This window comes from Carettochelys insculpta, chromosome 1 (assembly GCF_033958435.1).
Source record: "Carettochelys insculpta isolate YL-2023 chromosome 1, ASM3395843v1, whole genome shotgun sequence".
NCBI lineage: Eukaryota > Metazoa > Chordata > Testudines > Carettochelyidae > Carettochelys > Carettochelys insculpta.
In genome coordinates this window covers 313858387-313881745 of record NC_134137.1, presented here as the reverse complement: position 1 = coordinate 313881745, position 23359 = coordinate 313858387, and the positions used below count along the sequence as shown (strand labels likewise).

The 23359-nt window shown below is 42.0% G+C and overlaps 1 protein-coding gene across 4 annotated transcripts in view; it reads right to left on the bottom strand.

The window, feature by feature from the left end:
• Positions 1-447: 447 nt before the first annotated feature.
• Positions 448-23359, bottom strand: part of GRIP1 (glutamate receptor interacting protein 1) — a 559979-nt gene continuing 537067 nt past the window's right edge. For 3 of the 4 annotated variants that reach the window (XM_075013442.1, XM_075013403.1, XM_075013414.1), the window contains 4 exons: positions 20984-21095; positions 18233-18466; positions 3031-3177; positions 448-697 (listed from right to left, as the gene is read on the bottom strand). In XM_075013442.1, the coding sequence (XP_074869543.1) occupies positions 464-697; positions 3031-3177; positions 18233-18466; positions 20984-21095 (727 nt within the window). In that variant the 3' untranslated portion in view covers positions 448-463. Of the gene's footprint in view, positions 698-3030; positions 3178-18232; positions 18467-20983; positions 21096-23359 lie in introns of those variants that run through there. The other variant, XM_075013423.1, reaches the window with a different exon arrangement.

Below are 23359 nucleotides of genomic sequence, written 5' to 3'. Positions count from 1 at the left end.
CTCCCTCAGGAGTCAGCTAGCTTAAAAATCTGTTTAACACCCCCTCCCCCCTACCCAAAATCCAGACACCTGTGGGGAAAAAAAAGAACTAATTCCACTTTTTTTCTTTACAAAACCTAACAATGCTATTAAGACAGGAAGGAGCAATTCAGTCTCTTTTAAAGGGTGCATTGGCCATTTCTTCAGGAAAAAAAACAAGGCCATTAGCCATTTTCTTTACTCAAGATCATTGTGACTTCTGTGACATTAGGCTTAGTGTGAAATGGCACTATTCTATGGCCATCACAAAACCAAACTGTTTGTTTTTAAAGTAATCATGAAGTAACACAAGGGATAGTCAAACCCTCTGTGCTTTTTAATGCCACATGACATCTGTGCCACAAGTGTCACAGAAATCTTAGAAGGGATTTAGCACCATTATATTGTTGTTCATTTCCGACTGTCCCACTACAATAAGTTTTTGCTATATTGTGTTTGTAGGGTCTCGTGTTTCTGCACTAGCACTATGTCCTGTTTGTTGAAGGAAGGCATTACTTTGGTCATTCCATTCCCCACCTGCTAAAGTTTGTCGATCTGAGGGCACCTTCTGAGAGGCCAGTGGGTTTCTGCTAATAACCAGTTCCAGTTTATTGCCAGATTCTGCTATGAGAGGCACAACTAGACAGCAGTCAAAATCTCTGGTACGAACATGATTTACCTGAAAGGTTAAAATGTTGGTTTAGTTTAATAAATGTAACACAAATATCTAAGAAACATGTCATCTAATATATGACTGGAATATTTTAGTGGCCCTCTAGATACAGTACAATAAATGCAATGTGGGTTAAGTAGGCCAGAATTTTTTTTTCCTTAATCTGTATGTACCACATTGCAGTTAATGCTGATACATGTCATATGACCATGATTATCACATACATGTGACATTTCTTATTTGCAATAAGGTCACGAATATGAAAGTAACATTTCATTCTTTTCAAGGTATGCTCAGAAGTGTGCCTGCATACATAAAACGTAGTAGGCATCCTTCAGTCTACGTAGACTATGGATCACGCCCTTTATAGTTTCAATTTAGGACTTCATTTACAGCGTCTACTGTGACTAGGAAGACCCACACAAGAGTGAACATAAAACATATTTATATTGAAAGTGGTAAGAGAAGTTTTTTTGTTTTAATTTCTGCAAACCATTTTAGGTTCTAGTTTCTAAACAAACATTTGTACAGGTTCAACTTCTCGAATTTGGAACTGCCTTATCCAGCAACATCCATAATCTGGCATGATTTTTAGGTAGATGGGTGACCACTTATCATGGGTGTAGCCAAATTTCCCATGGTCCCATAAAGATGATTTCCAACCACTAGTGTTGTGTGCTGATATTTAACTGCAATTTACATTAAATGTCTTCTAAGAGCCCAGTAAGCAGTGGGAGTGTTGGTAATGCTGCTAGACAGCTGCCATGACCTCCCGTGGTCTGGCAATTTTTGCCCAGTACGAGTCAGGTCCCGAGGGTGCCAGATTAGGGTGTTTCAACCTGTAGTAAGTTCTACCAGTGTAGTAGTTGGTATCTGGCAAGAGCAGGGACTGACTAATTATTTCTAGACCACAACAATATCTCTAGAATAATGAGAACCGCACACTAAAGGAGAATATACCACAGGAAAGTTGGAAATTTCTGCTTGCCAGGGAGCATTTGCATATCACCTTGGTGTTTTGAACTATCTGATTTTATAAAATGGTATTATTTTGGGTTTATAGAAAAGCTGACTTTACAGTTTAAAATGTATTCTTTCATATTCGCTTCTCATTTGGATGTATGATGGATTTCAGCTAACTACCATGAAGCAGGATAATTGAGACAACACTTGAAGGGCAATGAGATCTACTATATATTTGTGTGTGTCTGTTGGTGCTACATTTGTTCAAGAACTCAAACGGTAAGAGCTGTGACCACAAAATTTGAAACGCAGCTTCCTCTTACCTTAATTTAAACCAAGGTCAGGGTTTGGTTGTGTCTGGAAAGTGGGAAATACCTTAAATCCCGGGATTTCCCAGAATATGGAAGGGGAGGGGCAATGAGAGGAGGGATGATATACTTTAGACTCACCACTAGGGGCAGAGAGTACAGGGAACAGCAGTACTGCAAAGTGACCATAGTGGGGCAGCTGCAGCAGGAAATCAATGGCCCCAGAAACAGGGCTGTTGACCCTGCCTGTCTCCGGATGGGTGAGTGCACCTCGCATGCCTCCCGGGGGAGCCCTGCTGCTCTCCTGCAACCCCCCCGCCCACAATTAGTCCTCCCCAACATGCTGGGGTCAGAAACCCTGGCTCTGTCCTCCCCGCATCACCACAAGCTCACACTTGAGTTGGGGGAAAGCCCAGCACTGCAGCCTGACCTGGTGCCACAGCCTGGCTCCTCCCACCCCTCCTGCACCTCCTGGAGCTGGGGCCAGGGAAGGCATGCTGGTTCACCCTGGGGCTGGCCCCCTATGAAAACATGCAGGGGCACGGGGTGTTGCAGTCCAATTTGCCCCCCCCCCACTTGAAGACAGGCAGCGGGGGTCAGGAGCCACAGCCTGAACCACCCACCCCCACCCCCAAACAGGTTGTGGGGGCTTGGAGCCATGGCCTAAACTTGTCTCCCACATCCCCCTGCAGTGAGGACAGGTAGCGGGGCCAGGAGTCATGACCCAATCCAATTGCCCAACCCAGGGACAGGTGGTGGGGGGATGAGGGAGGGGGGGGCTGGGAGCAGGGAAAAAAAAATAAAAAAAAATCTTAAAGACCTGAGCAATGCTGGGCACACTGGCTAGTACACAATACTATGCTAGTAAACATGTTTGAACTGCTAAAAAAATTGCACTGATTTTCTGAAGCATGGTATAAATGGAATGTGGGTAATGGTCATTCCAAACAAGTAATTAAAAAAACATATTCTATTATACCATCACAGGTACATTTCATATTAAATCTCATGCAACATTCACTTATACCTTTTACAAAGTAAACTGTATACAAAGTACAATAGTTTTACCTGTAAAAGTCTGTCATATGGCTTCAAACCACCTAGATCTCCTGGGCCGGCTGGCCTAATGTTTTTAACATACACGCCTTTTTCTAATAAACCGTCTGAGACGCTGAATCCAAAATCCTCTCCATCTGACTCCTTATATAAAGTTACCTGTTGAAATAATTTTAATGTAACAAAAGCAAATGGTTCTTCTGCATTTCTGCGCTGCTAGTTGCTATTGTAAGGTTTGTGTTCCTCAATGTCTATTTCATACTAGCATGGTAACTTGCCTATTATTTTGATTTCTCATTTGGCATCATTCATAAAATCTTGGAAAATTTAGAGTTGGAAGAGCCATCAGGAGGTCATGTATTCCAGTACCCTGCTCAAAGCAGGACCATCTAAACCATTTCAGGGCTTTGGCAAGCCAGGCCTTAAAACCCGCTAAGTATGGAGATGCCACTTTACCCCCCAACCCCCACCAGGCAACTCATTCCAGTGCTTTACCCTATTCCTAATGAAATTGTTTTTCCTAATATCCAATTTAGACCTCCCCCACTGCAATCTAATACCATCACTACTCCTTCTGTCATTTGCAAAGTCTTTTTTGTAAAACTATTAGACTATTAATGTTTTTGCATACTCCACTAATAATCCTGTATCACCTCAAAACAAATTTTTTTAACCCTGTCTCTTGGGAATATTTTCTAGCCTTTTTTCTGCTTAGTTGAATCTGCTAAGCCAGACGCCTACTACACAGGAGGACTGCAGCTTTGCAAAGCAAGCACGCAGGTTGGGCTTCACCAGTGACTTTAATATATGGGAGGTTATGCAGAAGTTCTAAGGAGTTCTTGCTGACTGAGGAGGAGGCGGAAACAATGCTGATTCTTACAGGAAGCCTAGGCTACAGCTGATTCTTTAGCTGGCTCTGTGGTGGTGGCAGTGACTGGGCACAGAAGCTTATGGTTACAAATTTTCTCTGAGGTGCAACAAATCTTCCAAGCTCTGCACTTTGAAGGGTCTGTGCTCTTCTGGGAGCAAATCAATGTTAGGCTCCACAGGTTTAAGGCCTCAAAGGTGACCCTGAAATCCCTGGGGCTGTATACTTTCACTATAAAGGAAAAATGGCAGGACAAAAGCAACTGGCTGTTACTTTGCCTAGCCATCCAGGACCAGCAGAAGAGCAGGCACAGTCCTTCTCTGCCAGTCTCCTCAGCAGGGCCAATGCACACCACCCCAGACCTGGGGAGCTTGACATGCTCGTTTCAACAAGGTGCTTGAGGTCCATCACACTCCTCTGTTTTCAGACCACCTATCACACTTCTGAAATGCCTGATCCCATATTGCATCACACTATTGGGTACTTCACCCTGACTCCCTCCTCTCCTTCATGAGCAACTGTTGGAACTAGAAGCCCAATAATCCTTCACGTGTGAGTCATCATAGGAGCTATTCTGCATCACTATTCCCATTACTTCCTAATCTTGAAACCAAAGGTGGTTTCATATCTGTTCTAGACCTCTATGGGTTCACCCGCTATCTCAAGCACATACAGCTCCACATGGTCTCCTGGACTTCCATCATCTACTCTCTGGAGCTGGGGGACTAGTGTGTGTAGCCCTCAATTTAAGAATGCATACTTCCACATAATGATTTTCCAAGACCACAGAAGGTTTTTAAGATTCTTCATGACCTTAGTATGCTTCCAGTTTGCAGTGCTGGCCTGGAAAGAGCTCCACAGCTGAATCCTGAGGAGCAAGTGTGCCTGGAGAAAGTCTGTAGAGTACTGCTTAGCTTGCAACATTGAAATTATTCTCCATCTGATCCTACCATTGCGGAGTTTGACCCACACAATCCTCCTTGTAATTTATATCTGAGTAGCTTTTGCTTCTGAACTAAGTGTTTGGTTGTGTCTTCAGTCAAGGTCCACCAAGAAGCCACTTCAGCATTCCATACCTGGGTTGACAACCAGTCTTGTCTTTTTGCACAAGAGGGTTACTCATTTTCTTAAAGGCCTGGAGATATTACACCACCAGGCAAAATCAATTCCTCCATGGGATATGAACCTCATCCTGTCAAAGCTTACAGGTCAAGCAATGCACTCATTAATGCAGCTCTCCTGGAAAGTGACCTTAGCGGCTACAGTGTAACCAGAAGGGTTTTAGAGATCTGTGACCTCACACTGGAACCCCCATATGTGATCTACAAGGGCAAAGTACAGCTCTGTCCACACCTTACCTTTCTGAAAGTGGCTTCCCAATTAAGCAATCTTTCTGTTGGCTGCATGAAAACAGAGAGTAGTGCCTACACTCTGTAGGTGTTAGGTGTGACCAGACATTCTATGTACAAAGAATCAAACTGTTTCTCAGATCTCCTCAGCTCCTTTCGAGTTCCACCCAGAGGAGTTCATCCTGGACTATATTATGTATTCAGGTATGTTACAAGATGGCCGACTTCCTAGCTCAAGTCCCTGTTCTGTACATCTGCAGGTCTTTGGTCTCGAAGCACTATGCCAGGGTTCTGCAACCTGCAGCTCTGGAGGTACATGCAGCTCTTTAAGGACTTCTTTATGGCTCCCAATGCTATAATTATAAAGATTTTTTTAAAGCCCTCATTATTATTTTTTATAACCAGCAAACATCTAAAAGCCCAAAAATGAACAACTCATATCTAAATAGCAAACAATATGTGATCTCTGAATGTTGTATGACTCCCCCTGACGTCTTCCAGAGAGGGTGAAGGTTAAGGAGTGAAACTCAGGAAGACAGTGGTACAAACACACAAGTAAAGTGTAAGGAAATAGAATACATAAAAAGTTTGAGAGTGTTCCACAGTAAACATATATCACATTACAAATAATTGTGCATCCACTGTTTTTAAAATAGGGGTTACAAAAAGTATGGTTTGACATTATTTATTAAGGACCATCTTGTATTCACATGCATTGCGGCTCTTGAATTATTGATTTTTTTTTTCTAACCAAGTTGGAAAACATTGCTCTTCTTGCTATTTTGGTTGCATTCCCCTGCACTATGCCATGAAATTGGTGGCCAGAGAGGATGCTAAGTTTGGTCACAGTTTTGCACTCTAAACCGATCTCCTGTATACCTGCATGGGAGGTGACTACATTGGAATGGACCTCTGCAAGCATTCAAAGAACAAAAAAGGTTACCACCCTTTTTGTAACTGTTATTCTTTGAGAAGTGTTGCACATGTCCATTCCAAAACCCACCCTCTGTCCTTTTTTACTGGGGTGAGAGAATAAAAAAGAAATGGAGGAGGGTGCACGTTTGGTGGGGCTGATACTACTAAGAATACAAATTCCAGTAATAATGCTCAAGGCATGCACACCCACAGTAGAATGGACATGTGCAACGCCTGTGGACGACCACCAGTTACGGAGAGATTAGTAACTGTTTTTTGTTTTGTTTTTTTTAATTCTGAATTTTAACATGCCTTTTAAACTGTACTGTAAAAGCATCCTTTTTGCTCATCAGTCCACATACTTAGAGAACAGCTCCTCCTTTCTCTCACTCTCCTGCAAGGCAATGCTGTAGTTTAGGACCAGAGCAAAAAACTCAACAGCTAAAGCCTGAAACATTTTATTCGTCTGCAGTGAAGTGTACTCTTTTTCCCTTCATCGTTGTGTAAGTTGTAATCTTAAATTTTCCAGATGACGGCACAGTGTAAATTATAGTACTAACACAGACAACAGGAAGAGTGGAAAGGCATTTTGCAGCTGCTGCTAAATTTATAGTCTGAGTAAAACTAAAAAAAAAATTGAGTGGGTCCTGGCAGGTTGATATATAAGTAGGTATCCCACAAACAACTCTGCACATCTGTTATTGGCAGATTTTGTTTGTTATATGGCAGGTATGTGTGATTGTTTTGATCTCACCTATATTTCCAGCTGTTATTAGCACAAAGCCATTCCAGCAAGGCTAGAAACTGAAGGAAATGTTTTTCAGACAGGATTTTTGTAGGCTCTCTGGTAAGAAGAGAAAAATAGTGCTGGACCAAGACACGTATTCTCTTTAAATGAGCTCCCGTCTCTACTCTCCACATGGAACATTACTACTCCTTCGTACTGAACTGCTCACCTGAGAAGTCTTCACCCATAGTCAATGTAAAAAATGCTGTGAATTGTCCCACACCAGCTGAGACTCAAAATGCCTTACAGTGTTCCAGAAAGGACAGTATGCTGCTTAAAGGAAGGGTTTTCATTAAAGTGGAGCCAAAACCCTCCTTTGACAGGCTATAAGAGGTGTCTTATATATTAAAATGAGAATTACCACAGAACACACACATGGAATCTGTTCCACAGGTCTGCAGGAATTTCCATACTGGTTCAGGACAGGTGTTCTTGTAAGCCACTATCCCGCCTCTGACAACGGCCAGCACCAAATGCTTCAGAAGACTATGCTAGAAATTTCCACTGTGTAACATTCTGTCCACTGGGATAGGTCCTTCCCAACTCTGCATGAGAATTGATATCCCTTCTGATTGGCTAAAACTATCTAACTCTTGGTCATCGCCCTAGCCTATATTCCTCCTTATGCCAAGAGGACACACTCACTGCACCAAAATAGCCAAAGAACAGGAAATCTTACTTTATTTGTAACAAAAATTGATTATTTTGGGGCATGTTTAGGTCTGTAGGAGAATCGGTTTCATGTGTTGTTTTGATTGCCTGTATCTAAATGAGCTAAATGTTGAACAACCCTTCTCTCTCCCCAAACCTTCTACACAATCAGTTAAAGTGTGGCAACTCATTTACACTATCTTTTTTAAATGGGGATTGAATAGTGAGGGCTTTTATTCTAATCTACCAGAAGCTTTACCCAATGTTACTCAGGTCTTTAACTCAATTAACCTTTTTTTTTCCTTTAAATAAATGGAAAATTTGCTATATTTAAATGACTATTTTCAAAAATGCTGTCTATATTTATGAAGTTGATTTTTATTTTGGATTTCTTAAAAAGGGATAACTAATTTTTCCTTTTCTAAGCAAAAAAATGGGAATTCTATCAGGTGTATTTTTTCTTCATCGCAAACTCTAGGCATTTGATTTTTTTTTTTTTTAAAGCTAGGGTCAATTTGGTTTCCCATAATGCTTTCTTCTCATTTTCTAACGTTAAAAATTGACTTAGCTGTGCCAAAACAGAGTACTACTCCAAATGTCTACGTTTTATCTCTTTTCTGTAAGGTTTATTGAGAAACAATTGTACTCCAGGTTCTTCCTATTTTTCTGTTTCTTGATTCAATCTCTTTCAACATTTGCTCAGTTACGTCAATTTTGAGGACTGTATTTGATTTGGTGATTCAGTCTCCTTTCTGTTTGGTTTTATGAGAAGCAATCCCATTTTCAGGCACATCCCATTTTCCTGGCACAGCTAAACCTTTATGGTAAGAGGAAGCCGTGTACTGAATTTGGTGGTCCTAGTTCTTACCATTTAAATGGAATTCTTGAACAAATAGACTGACTTTCTAAAATACATAGTAGATTGTGTCTGCTGCTGTTTCTACTTTGGGCCCCAATGAGGAAAACACTGAAGCACATATTAGCTACGTCTACACGTGAAGCCTACATCGAAATAGCTTATTTCGATGTAGCAACATCGAAATAGGCTATTTCGATGAGTAACGTCTACACGTCCTCCAGGGCTGGCAACGTCGATGTTCAACTTCGACGTTGCGCAGCACCACATCGAAATAGGCGCTGCGAGGGAACGTCTACACGCCAAAGTAGCACACATCAAAATAAGGGTGCCAGGCACAGCTGCAGACAGGGTCACAGGGCGAACTCAACAGCAAGCTGCTCCCTTAAAGGGCCCCTCCCAGACACAGTTGCACTAAACAACACAAGATACACAGAGCCGACAACTGGTTGCAGACCCTGTGCCTGCAGCATGGATCCCCAGCTGCCACAGCAGCAGCCAGAAGCCCTGGGCTAAGGGCTGCTGCCCACGGTGACCATAGAGCCCTGCAGGGGCTGGAGAGAGAGCGTCTCTCAACCCCTCAGCTGATGGCCGCCATGGCGGACCCCGCTATTTCGAAGTTGCGGGACGCGCAATGACTACACGGTCCCTACTTTGACGTTGAACGTCGAAGTAGGGCGCTATCCCCATCTCCTGATGAGGATAGCGACTTCGACGTCTCGCCGCCTAACGTCGAAGTTAACTTCAAAATAGCGCCCGACGCGTGTAGCCGTGACGGGCGCTATTTCGAAGTTAGTGCCGCTACTTTGAAGTAGCGTGCACGTGTAGACATGGCTATTAAGTCCTGTTTATCTTAATGGGATGTTAAAATCCTGCATAGAATTAAGGCGGTATGCTGAATGGGTGCCATAATTTTGACATTCACAGATTATAAGGCCACAAGAAGAACTGTTCAATTGTCTGTGACCAGTATAACATGGGCCATAGAATTCAGTGCAGCTACCCTGTATGAAGCCTACTAGCATGCTTGACTAAAGCACATCTTCATGAAAGATCTCTGGTCCTGATCTGAAGGCTTCAAGAGATGGACAATCCAGCACTTCTCTTGGGAGTTTGTTTCAATGATCAATCCTCCTCCTGGTTAAAAACAGTTCTTTTTTTTTTCAAATTTGAACTTTTTCTGGCATTAATTTTCAGCCATTGGTTCTCAGTATATCTTTCTGTAGTTCAGTGACTCCCACAATTCTGTGACAGCATGGTGCCAGGGCCAAAAATATGCCAGCACAGAAATACCAAGGTTAAGACTGCAGTGGCAGCAATAGCAAAGGATGTTTTTTCCCAGGGATACATCCAGCAAAAGGGATTTTTAAGCTTCCTTGTCCTCTCTCTGGGTGTCTCCAGCAACAATGTGGTTTGCAAGAGCCACAGTGACCTTGCTGGGTGACCTAAAGGCCCGAAACAACAAGAACCATCCTGACTTCAAGGAACTGTGGATCAGACAGAAACGGCCACACCATCTTTAATTGGTCACTTTGACAACAGGACGTGCTCTGCCCTGACTTGAATGAGGAGGCCATTTTTTTATTGAACCTGATACTGGAACCTCCACTGTATCTTCCAGTGAGAAAGAACATCCTATCCTCCATTCATACCCTGGCAATCTCTAGCTCATAGCTTGGCTGTTGACAGGGAAGCACTGATAGCCCTTTGATTATCCTCCAAAGTGGGTCTGCTGACCTTCTTGAAGAACTGTAAAGCTAAAAGCCTACTCTTCTATCTGGGAACAGTCAGACCAACATTTCCTAAGTAGGGCCTACCACTTGTAATAACTGCTGCTTACCCTCTACATCAGCAAAAACACACCATTCTACTTATCCATCAAACACGGCTTTTTGGTCACTCTCATGTCTACTAGCTGAGCCTCGGGATCAGCAGTTCGATCTATCCCAGATCCACACTGTTTTTCAATGACAAGGTGGGTCTAACAGTGCTAGGATGTCTTAGCAAAGGTGAATTGATCTCTCCATGCTTCACAGGGAGCAGTGCTTTCATCATTCTGTCCAAACCCACGTTACCCTACTGAGAAGTTGTGAGATAAGCTGGACGTATGCAGAGCACTGAAGACATACCTAAGCATACTGAATTGATAAAGATGATTCATCATTTTTGTTTGTGTTCTTTAATCCAAAGTGCCGGGGGTCTTCAGGTACACATACTATCCCTGGCAGACAGATTAAATTGTGCCTTGTGGAGGTATTAGGCAAACCTAGTCCTGAAGGAATCAGACCATGCTCTGAAAGATCACGTGGAGAACAAGCTAGTACTGTTGACTCAAAGTCTCTGGAACAGCAACATGGCCGTCCATCAACATGTTTTAAATATCACAAAGTGGTCTTTCTGTCATCTGAAGAGGACTTCTTTGAAAAGAAGCTACTGCAAGTGATGGTTAAGAAAAACAAAACAAAACCCAAAGCCCAAATCTCTGCCATTGAGGAATTCACTCAGTAGGGCACAGCTCTGTATCTCAGTCTGTTTCTTAATCTGTTTCTGTTTGATGCTTGCAACTTCCCACATGAAATATTAAAGGATTGGAAAACATAGGAGCCACTGCTTAATCTGAAACACAATTTATTTTATCAACGAGGGGGTTAAGGGGATGACTTGATCACAGTAAGTACGTACACACGTGAACAATAGACGTTTACTGAGAGAAGGCTTTTCAGTCAGCAGCATAACTCAAACCACTGCCTGGAAGGTGAAGCTAGCTAAATTCAGACTAGGAATAAGCAGCAATTTTTTTAAAAATGAGGATGGTTAATCACTAGAGCAATTTATCAAGGGCTCTGGTGGATTCTCCAACTCTGAACACTTCTAAATCAAGAATGGATTTTTTTTTCTTAGAAGAGATGCTTCAGTTCAGACAAAGGTCTTGGATTGTAAGCAGCCATTAATATGGGGTTTGGGGTATGCAGTCTCTTTTGTGCTTAGCTGTCTTTGGCTCTTCCTCTATGTGGTTCACAAGCCAATTAATTGTAAGGAATGAGCTAGCAGGAGTTTAAAACTGCTGAAGGAGTTGGGGAATGTGTCCTGCAGAGATCATTTGCATGAAAATGTAAAGGTGTGCATATGTAGTGCCTTGTAAACAAAGCCTGATGAAGCAGGTGAAGCAATGAGCCTTTGTCTATTGTAAACATGTTATAAAGTCACAATTTATGCTATTACTCATTGTAAGAATTGTGGAGTCTCAACAATGCTTGAAGTTTTGTGGGGGTACAGGGCAGACATCACTAGTGTGTAAGATATGGATTACGGAGGGCTCCCTTCCCTCAAACCATTGTGAGAGTGAAAGGAGGGGGAGGCATAGTAGATGAACCAGCTGGGTGGAAGTCTTTTGGCTATACAGCTATAGGACTGGTTTCACTGGTTCTCCCCCCACTGTTCAAAGGTAGATCTAAAGATGGGTCTATAGTTATTCTGTAAGAATCCACCTTGGTGGACACTGAGATGTTGGAGCTAGGTCCAGAGCTGAATGCCACTATGAGCTGGAATTATTGAGAGCCAGAATCACAGGGTTTTGCCGACAGCAAAACCCACAAGACAGCAGTGGGCGAATGGCTGCTGGAGGAGCAGCGGGCAGACAACAGGCACGACTGGTGGCCAGCCGATGGGGCAGCTGGAGGAGCAGCAGGCAGACAGCAGGCATGACTGGTGGCCAGCCGATGGGGCAGCTGGCAGGGAGCAAGCGGAATGCCAGACGAGTGTAAATATGGCATTGCCTCAGAGTCAGTGAGGGAATGCATCAGGGTGATGTGTCACGGCCTACATGGACTGGAGCGAGTTGTAAGTGGGGCATTTGAAAGGGGCGTATGAAGAAGGTTTGGGCATGTGGATTGGCTGTTTACAGTATTGGACTGGTGAGCCTGAGAGGCCAAGGACACTGCTCAATCCATTTAAGCTGGGACAGTTACTTGAGCATTGGTTATGAACTCAGTGTGGTATTTTCCCAAGCTTATGCCAATTGACTTTTCTGCCTCTTTCATTAGAAGTTTCTTTTCTACACTCAGACTCTGTGCTTGCGAGTGGGGAAGCATTGCCCCTCCAAGGCGCCCAGGGGTGTGTGAATTTCCCAGGCTACTGGGTGGGGGCTCGAGCCAATTCTGTGTGAGATGGATGAAAAGGAACCCCTAGATATTGAACCTGGTCCTGGTTGTTGCTGACTCCTTCCAGCAGAAAGGTTACATTTTTGGTGGCTCATCCAGGATCCTGGATCAGTACCCCCTTAAAGCTACTGTTTGTATCATGGCTAATCCATCAGGTTTATTGGGCCTTGGCTCAGAAGCCTCTAACTCAAGGGTGGCAGCCTCAGCTGATGCCTGGGCAAAAGCCTTGGGGCAGACATTTGAAAAGTGTGTCTACCCCATGCTATGGCAAGCTTCTATTGTAAGCTAAGATTATTTCCTGGGGAAGCAGAGTTTGAACCCTGGCCAGAACATACCACTGAAATGCTAGAGCAGTGGGCTGTACCAGACAGAGAGAAGCAAAGATGTTTAATAGAGAGTCTCAGGGGCCACGTATTAGATGTGATTCGCACCTTGAAGCTCACTAAGCCTGAGATTAGTGTAAAATACTGCCCTGTACCCCCACAAAACTTCAAGCATTGTTGAGCCTCCACAATTCTTACAATGAGTGATCGCGTAAATTGTGACTTTACAACATGTTGTTTACAATAGACAAAACGTCATTGCTTTGCCTGCTCCCATCAGGCTTTGTTTACAGGGCATTACATATGCACACCTTTGTATTTTCATGCAACTAATCTCTGCAGGACACATTCCCCAACTCCTTCAGCAATATGGAGCTCCTGCTGGCTCATTCCTTACGTAATCTACAGTACATAGTTTGAATAAGATTAGCAACACTAATATTAATAATGAGTTTGTGCACTGTTTTTGGAATGACCGTTCTGGAGAGAAGAGGCAGAAGAGGGCACAGCCAGTATGTGCTGTGGTGTAATGCTGTACTATCTCTGAAACTGTAGAGAGGTGGTGAGTAGCCCAACAGTATTGCTGGAGAGTCTGGGCTGCAGAAAGAAAATGATTGGCTAAGAAATTCCTCATTCTTCACTAGGTTAGGGAGTCTTTTCATAACTGACATTTGCTTTTTACTCAAGTGCTTTGCACCACAGTCAAACTTTAGCTGGCTCCCCTGTACTAGAAGTTGTCTTGAGACTTTGACAGAGATTCTGCAGCATGGAAGACATATTCTTTCACACTGCAGTCTCTTGCTGATTGCATCTAACTTCCCTAGTGACCTCGGGATCTGGAGAACATAAGGGATTTGCTTTTTTGCACAGAAGGCAGTGTCTTGTGTCAGTATCTTTATATTCTTAACTCTTAATAGAAACTTGAAACATAGCGGAACAAGAATATGAGTTCGGGGGTGCTTATTTTTTGTAAAGAACAAAGTGGCAATATCATTACTTTAGATTCGGTGGCCATGAAGCTGTTGAAAGGCCATATTCTACAGGTAGCTTTTTTTTATGTTATTCAGGTTACAGGGTATTTGGTTGTTTTTTGTTCTGTGTTGTTTTGTTTTGGGGTGTGTGTATTTTCCCTGAGATCGATTTGGAAATATCTAGGAACTTCCAGTTGTATTTAGGATTCATTATGGGTAGACCATTTTTCACCCCAGCTACTTTTGAGCATTGGCCTGCTAAACCCAGGGTTGTGAGTTCAATCCTTGAGGAGGACATTTAGGGACTGGGGCAAATAGATGCCAGGGATGGTGCTTTGTCCTGCCAAGAGGGCAGGGGACTGAACTAGATGACCTCCTGAGGTCCCTTCCAGTTCTAGGAGATGTGTATCTCCAATTATTGTATTATATTATTATTATTATTACACTCTCCCTCTCCTGTTGGAGGTGGCATGGTAGTGAGGCAATTTGAAGCAGGCTAATATAGATGGGGGCAGCTTCGAAATAAGTGTCCCACTTCGACATTCCCACACTGTCAATCTGCAGTTCGAAGATTGCACTTTCAAATTTGCGTGGCTGCCATTATGCTAATGAGGCACTGAATATGAACATTAGGGCCTCATTAGCCTGCTTCTAATTGCCTCATTACCACGCCACCTCCGATGGGAGGCGGTGAGTATACAAGCAGCCCCAAGACAGTGCAGTTGTACCTTGTTACATGTGACTAAACTGGCTTATCTAGAAAGTCAGCTACTGTACATAATGAATATACGAACTAAGCTACTTTGTATTGTTTAAGGGAGTAATTTTGATCATAACTATTTGGAAGTTTTGTCCTCGGTGGAAGATCAGACTTTTAAAACTGCATCAATAAATCAGAAAAAACAAAATTTGAGATGGAAACTTAAGTATTGGTATATAGAATCATAGAACAATAGAACTGGAAGAGACCTAAAAAAGCCATCAAGTCCAGCCCCCTGCCCTAGACAGGACCAAACCCATCAGATCAGATCAGCCTGGGCTTTGTCGAGCCGCGACTTAAACACCTCCAGGGATGGAGACTCCACTACTTCCCTGGGTAGATCATTCCAATGCTTCACCACCCTCCTAGTGAAAAAGTTTTTCCTTATGTTCAACCTGGACCCTCCCAACCACAACTTGAGACCATTTTTCCATGTTCTGCCATCCGTGATCACTGTGAACAGCCTCTCTCCAGCCTCTTTGCAACCTCCTTTCAGTAAGTTGAAGGCTGTTATCAAGACCCCTCAGTCTTCTCTTCTGCAGACCAAACAGACCCAATTCCCTCAACCTTTCTTCATAGGTCGTATGCTCCAGCCCCCTAATTATTTTGGTCTCCCTCTGCTGGACCCTCTCCAATGTGTCCACATCCTTCCTATAATTGGTGGCCCAGAACTGGACACAGTACTACAGATTCGGCCTCACCAAAGCCAAATAAAGAGGATAATCACTTCTCTGGATCTACTGACAATAGGAATTAAATAAATATTTACAAATTTGAAGTAGAAACTTCTTAAGGTTTGCATCCTTAAAGAAGCACCAGTTTCTGCATTTCCCTTTAAGCTCTGGGAAAATGTCTGGATTTTAAGTTTATATCTCTACAGCAAATTGATGCAGCCATTAAGCAAGTTGAGAAAAGATGACTGCTGAGAATGAGAAAGTTGAGAAATGACTGGATTGTTAAATTCTTTTGCTGTTAAAGGGGCTTAAAATAGACTTGTGTGTGAAATTTCAAAAAGAGAGTTCCCTGGGGTATATAGAAAAATTAAATATACATATTTATCTGGTCAATCAAAGGGTTAATTATACTGGGCTGATGATGTATGCAGCTTAATTAAGAGTTACTTATTACCAAAGGAAAAATTTAAAAGCGCTGGAATGAAAGCATTTAAGATTCTGATGTGCTATTTTTATTTAATTTTAATCAACTGCATGAAAAAATACAATGTAGCTGTGTATAAGATTTGGCAATCAGGTTTCATTAAAATTTATCTTATGACCTTTGAACTATTTTGCACACTCACAAGCTGAGGACAGATTGTTTTTGTGACCTTATTCAGAAGCTTGCATGGTAAAGCCCAGATTTGGCTGATCCATACTCACTATCACTATATATGTTAAATAATAATTCTTCTTAACCTGATGCTTTCTATTTCCTGACTTAACAGTGACAAGAGGATGCATGTATGGCTACACGGTATAATTAAACAACTGCCTGTTAACTTACTACAAGTCTGCAGTGCTAAGCAAGGCAACCATTCAGTTTTATATTAACTTACTAATAAGTACCATGACTGGGAAGGACAAGCTGTTTGGCTGGACAACCCACTCAAAGCTATACCTTTAAGTCATTCCCATTTGGGCCTCCAGTCTAAATAGTTTTAGCCACTCCATTGCCTGATCCTCTTCTATCTGCATCATAACTGGCTTAGGTTGGGGGGGTTTGGCATGCATATTACATCAGCAGTCTTTTTCATCAGTTCAGCATTGTGTTCTTATTCTTTCACAGAAGAAAGTGAATTAATTGAGAATCCAGTTCTGTTAGCATCGCTGCTATCACAAAATGGCAAACCCAATGGCTGAGAGAGACCTCTACCGGCTTAACCAGTTCTGGTTTGAAGTTAAGATATGAGCCCTGATTCAGCAGGTAGATGGACACTGCCCTTTATGGCTCTGATTCAGTCAGGCACTTAGAATGGGAGTAGTCCAATTAAAGTCAATGTAGATATTTTTGTGCTTAAGTTAGACATGTGCTAGATACCTTGATGGATCAGAGACTTAAAGGGCTGTGTCTAAGTTCTCCCAAAGATTCTCTATCCAATCACCAATTTCCAAAACGGGTCTGGTTCCACAGATGTACTTTAGCATAGCTGGCCCAGGCTCAGTCTCTTGCCTGCAGTCAGCAGGCCATTTTCAGTGGCAAGATCCTTAAAAGGCTTCTCTGCCACAGCTGGGTCACATCCAAATATAAGAACCACCTTTTTACCTTTTGAGCACTCATGTCAAACCTCTTTATTCCAGATGATATTGTGTGCTGGAATCCAACACTTCTGTCTACACTCCAACCTTTTGCTGTTCCTGCTCTCTGCCCTTAAAGCTGAGAATTTTTCTAATTTTTTTTCTCTAAATGACATGAATACAAATCAGCACCTAAGATCACTGAACTAATAAGTATAATCAAAGCAGAAAGAGAAATCGTAAGATTCACTGCTACATAAGATGAAATACATGGAACCAGAATAAGAGAATTGAGAAAAAATATTTAAAATGACAAAAGAAAAAGGGCAGCAGAACCCAGTTCTTAGCATTTTAGAATGGAATACAAGGATAAAAAATGTAAAAGGGGGATTGGCTTGTGGGTTTTGAGAGAAGGTAGGGCAAGGAAACCATGATAGAAGAGGTAGATGAGTTTCCTAGTGCTAACTATTTCTGTGAAGAGTTGAAAAACGTATACATTTTCTGAAAGGTGATAGAATAATTGAAGCAGATGGAGAAAGAGGGTTGCAGAAGAGTCACCTGATTCCCACCAAAGTTCCACAAACTTCTGGAAACACTGGTTGGAGTTCACAGATGCATCATGCTTAAAGCTCAAGAGGGCAGTCTTGAAATTTGTTATGAATAATTCCAACAGTTTTACTGAAGACTACCTTCAGCCGCATAGCCCCCTTTTACCACAGAGCATGTCTATGAATACCTGACCTGAGGAAATGAAAAGCTAGCCTATTTTATTTAAACCACATTTCCGAGGATGAAGATTATTTTATCCTTCTCACAGAAAAGAGACTGCAATGTGTTGAGTGCAATTGTGAATGTTTAACCTCTGTTCTATAGACTTCAAGTTAGTCTTCTATCAAGTGTATGATAGCCTATGTTAATAGGAAGAAGGAAACAAGTAAAATACAGTAGTATATTGCAAGGCAACTATGGGAGCTACAAGCCATTGTGCATTGTTTACTAAAGAAATAAATTTTCTGCAAATTAAACTTTGACTCAAATACATTGCGCAGATATGCATCATTACAGTTGTCAAATCAAATTACTAGCAAATCCTTGGAAAAGTGCATTATCCACTGAGGATCTGCTATAAAAAACAAACAGCAAATGACAATACAATTTACTCATTTTGTTTCCCCCATAAAAATACATCTTCAGTGTGTTTGCAAGAATATACACAACCCCAAAAGCCTATCTATGGGGCCTTTATGAAAAGTACTTAATAGATCACCACATAATTAGATTCCCTATGCTTCATGCATTAATTCGAAAAAAGGACTATTGCTAAAAGAAAAATTACAGACCTTGTGTAATTCAACAGGTGTCGGTGACATGATTTCTTTCATTTCTTGTTTAATTTTTCTCAAAACCACAGACTTTCTCCCCACATCAGATGGCAGTGTGTTACTGCGGGTAGCCTGGCTGTAATGTGGTCTCACATTGCTTCTTTCTTGGAAGCTGGCTTGTCGTCCCAACTGGCTGCGAGGCTGTGGATTTTCATGATTCAAGCTCATTGTACTTCCTGACATAATTGTTGCCTACAGCATTAACAAACAGATTTTTTTTTAAATTATAACTTGGATTAATGAAAGGGTTACTTCATAACACTAGACGCAATTCTCTTGTCAAAACAAAATTGCTTCAGGGCACAGCAAAAGGCAGGAAGACAAACATACAAACTAGTTGTAAGCCACTGCAAAAAGCCAAACCGTGTGCAAAAGATTTTCAGATGGCATTTTCAACCAAAATGCCAAAGACAGCATTAGAACTGCTACTTTTATGAAGCCAAACATTCTGAAGACTGAACTGTACAACTTTGTTTACACTGAAAATATTTTTAAAACAAAAGGAAAGCCAAATTCTTGAACATTAGCATTCCCTTTGAACTTGAACAAAAGAAGGCATTTACTATAGAGGCATCAGCAGATTACAAGGAAACACATGAGCCAGCAAAGTGTGGAGGCAACCCTAGAACCAGCACTGCCTTTGATGTTGACTAGACACTGCCACAGAACAGCAGATTGTTTAGAGTAGCTACTGGAGAAGAAACCAAATGTAATAATCATGCTGTACCACTAACTTTCTGCATTACCACCAGCATATGTGAAAAGACACAAAGTTCTGTCTCACATGGTCAGTTTCATTCTCCCAGAAATAGGAACCTTCTCATGGGTAATAGTAATGTGGAGACAAAGGGTGAAAATCAGAATCTACTAAAACTGAAGGCAAAAGTCACACTTCATCCCTCAGTAGACCAGCTTGATAGAGACAAACATCAATATAGAGGAGGAATTGTTTCCTCTGCCTTGTGCACTGTAAAAATATAATCAGATCCCCTTAAACATTCAGTTTTACTTTCTACAGGCACTGGGGATACAGGCTGTAACCATTGCAAGGGCAGGGATTTTGATGAGGACACAGACAACTCTCCCCAAATATGAAGAATGGAGAAGAAAATCAGACACACTTTTGAGTAGAAACACTGGTTCTGGTGATGGATTCTGTGCTGTCCATGTTCCCACCAGCACTGCCTTAATTATGTGATGGTACTGTAGTGGTAACCACTTCCCATCACGTTAAGCGTGATTTATGATGCTCCCTTGTGAAAGAGCAGCCACAAGAGGACTTGATAAAGAATATTTCACCTTGCTGTTTTGCTGAAGGCCTTGAAACGAGCAGAGAAGGGAGGAATAACAACAGAAGTAGGAATGATACTTTAAAAAGAGAGACAGCCCAGGTTAGCCTTCCAATGAAAAAAAGATATCCTGTTGGAGAACCTACTTGTATAATGTTATGAGGAAGGATGTCAGTTCAAGGTTGTTCTGGCCATACAATCACATATGATCTCAGTAAAGCACTCAGTTACAGTTTTGAGTTTTATTTTTAAATCCGTAAATTGCTGATAAAAACTGTAAGAGCATCAACTTGTTGAAACATCCTTTCCTGTTATCTAGTTTCATAGCTTTTTACTGTGCTCTGAAGAATGAAAACCACAAAAGAAGCCTGTGGTACCATGCCATAGATAACCATAAAATTAAACTAAACTGAGATTAACTTTTCTCTTAATTTCCTTGTCTTGCAATTTCAAGTATTTCAGAATCATATTAAAGTAACTGTACATGCAATACAGAAGCCATAAATCTGAGCACGTACGATCATTTGGAACTGCAAGTTTCACCCAGTTATGCCATTCACATTCCTTGTGGTTGCTAAGGGACTCTATATGACATAAAAATGAAAATGAGATTCTGCCAGTTTTGTAGCTCTGGAAATTGAAAAGAACATAAAAGAAAATATTTATTTTTCGGATTTTCCATTTGACAGCTTCAAAATCTTCAGCATATTCTTAATTGTTCTGATTGAAGAACTTACAGAAAATGTATTAAAAAATGCACAATTATTGTTTCCGCCACCCTCCACCAAAATCATAATACAACGTTAATATGGAGCTCAGATTTGCAGTTAATTCCAGAATGCAATGTGAAAATTTGTTGTATACAACCAATTTTCTTTAATGTGAACACTTCTCATGTCACTGTCTTTTTTTCATCAGGTGAGATTCCTGATAATAACATTTTAGATGGTGTTTTTCTTTTATGCTCATCTTAATCAAAGTAAGTTATAGACCAGAGACAAATTAAAACATGCTGAGAAAAACTTCATAAAGCGTTTTGGTTGCTGGAAAAATTTGGCCACTTAAAAATTCTGCACAAAATGCTGAATGTGAGAGCAGAGTGCACAGCAGAAGCTACAAGACAAGAAGCTTTTGGGCGATCATGTTGACCTACTTTCAACTGCAAATTGTAAAACAAAATAGCTGTATTTGGGGGCAGGCGAGGCAGCTGCACAAGCAAAAATAGAAAGGGTAGGTATACCACGAGAGTCATGTTTCTCAAACAGAGACGCCTGTCAGCCTTGTCCTGTGGAAAGGGGGTTAAAGCTTTTAAATGAGTTTGTGTGATTAATGCAAACGTAAAGAAAAGAAAAGAAGAGAACAGGAAATGAGTGTAAGAAGAACAAAAATGTTTACATCTCTGTTAGAAAGATTGCATTACCTCTAGTTCCCTCAGAATTCCTGACTGGCCACAGGTCTCTAAATCCTCCAGTGCCTGAGACCAAAAGTTTTCCTCCTGGTCAGTCTCAGTGTTTTCCTGGGCACCTGAAAAGCTGGATTCACAAAGGGAAATTCATTCATATGTACAAACAACCCACGAAAGCTCATCACCTAATAAATTATTTTGTTAGTCTTTAAAGTGCCACTGGACTGCTTTTTTGCTCTGATGCTGGATGTGTTTGCACCTTCCAATTAACGTAACTGTCAACAAAGCTAAACAGAAAGCCCATAACTTGAGATAAACAAAGGCTGTGAATGGTGCAGGGCTTTTTCTGAGAATTGATTTGTGTTTTGTGTGTGTGGTTTTGTGGGTGGGAAACAACATCCACATTACTTTGTGGACCTGGCCTGTGACATTTGGTATTTCTGAGCACATGGTTGAGTGTCCAACATGGCATTGTAAACATGGACTCACAATTACTAGACTCAGATCTCAGTGCCAGGCTAATACGTGCCTACTGCACTACCTAGCCCTTCAGATTTGGGTCTGTAGCTTGACATACATCTACACTGCAAATGACCGATCTTAGGGTCACAGTGGGACTTGGTTTTGACCCACATCCTAAGCAGGGTCCCAGAATGGGGGTTTTAAGTGCTTGATGGCCTGAGCAGATTGATTTGGTGTAGAAAGAAGGGGCTCTTGGGCTTACATACAGACGCACCCTACAAGAGATGGGAGAACACAGAGAACAGAGAGTGCAACAGAGGCAAAAAAACAAGTAGCAGCCTGTCAGCACACTGTGACCTTGGAAAAAGCCAGAGAGCTTTGGGGTGTGGTGCTGGATAAAGAGGCATAGACGGTCAGTTAAGAAACTGCTCCTTTTATTCTTGGTTCTTCCTGTGTTCAGAGAACCAGGACTTTGTGCACTCCTTGTTACTAAACAACACAATTGCACAATACAGAATACCAGACTCCACCCATGTCTACTTCCAATGGAAACATTTCCAGGGCTCTGAACTCTGACTAGCTGTTTAGATTAAAAAGAGGAAACATTGCATGAAGAAAGTAAGTGAAAGCAGAATGCAAAAAGTAGGTGACATCCACTCTCCCAAACACTAACAATCTCTAACAGCTGACTGGTTGTAGGAGATGGACTTTGAGTAGTGTTTTATAAGGGGGATGATAAGTAGATTCTCAGAATAATTTCATGTAATTAGGCTGTGCCACCCAGCAATTTCCCTGGGGTAGGCAAAAAGGGCCTTCATGTCTGCAAATAATCTCTTGCACTTACCTCAGCCAAGATGGAATCCTGACACTTGCAGCTGGCTCTTTCATTCTGTGTTGCATTTAACACCCCCCACCCCGCCTTTAACTGCTACAAGTGCTTTACACACACCAAAGCCAGACAGGTTCTTTTTCAGGACTTCAGTGCTATTTTGCAGACTTAGGCTTTGATCCAGAAAAGTACTTCAGCACATGCTTAAACCTCGCTGAAATTCATCCCCAGGGCCATTCTTGTTGCCAGCGCTCTATGCTTTGGTGTGTCATAAAGGTGCTGCAAGCTAACAGTTGTTAACAGTGACCCATGCTAGAGCAAGCCAGCAAGAGAGAGGTCTGATAAAAACAACACGTCTCCTACAGCAATGCAATATAGAATGATACCAGCACAGCATTTTTAAGGGCTAACATGCATTAGGTGGACCTGGAGTTCAGAAGTGTGCCCGCAAACACACACACAGAGGAACAACACATTATATGTAAGTCACGTCTTGTCCAGTATTTTACTAGTGCTGTGAATCTTGACCTTTTTTGACCTGACTCCCCCACTGCTGGGTCTCAGTGTCATCCCCTGCCTGGAGCATTTGCTGTGTCTTGCCAGTTTTCTTCCTATTTCTCTCTGCCTTGTCACTTTTGTCTTTGTTTTCTCTTGGTCTGTGTCTTATTTCCACCATTTCGCTCCTTTTTGTCTGGTCTGACTTACTATTTTGTTCAGTCTGGGCTCTGCTCTTTTCCCTTTCCACTCTACCACCTCTCTCCCCTAGTTCTCACCTCCTCTCTCACCAGGATCCCTTGGGTATCTCCCTGGTCTTTCCACCACAGCTAACTCTGAGCGGTTGTCTGGACTTGCGCTTTTAATGCTCTCGCTTCTTTCAATTGCCACGTTTTCTGTCCTCTCTGCAGCTGCATTACGTAACACAAAGTCAATAGAAAAAGTATTTTTTAGTATTACTCAGGAGAGAGACAAAGAGCTCTTAGCTGGAGGCAGTGGCAGTGGCAGAGAGGGGCTAGAGCCCTATCCTCTCCTCTGATTGGCTGGAATGATGTGCAAGTCAGAAGGGAGCAGCACTCCATTTTGGAATCCCATCAGTAGTGGTA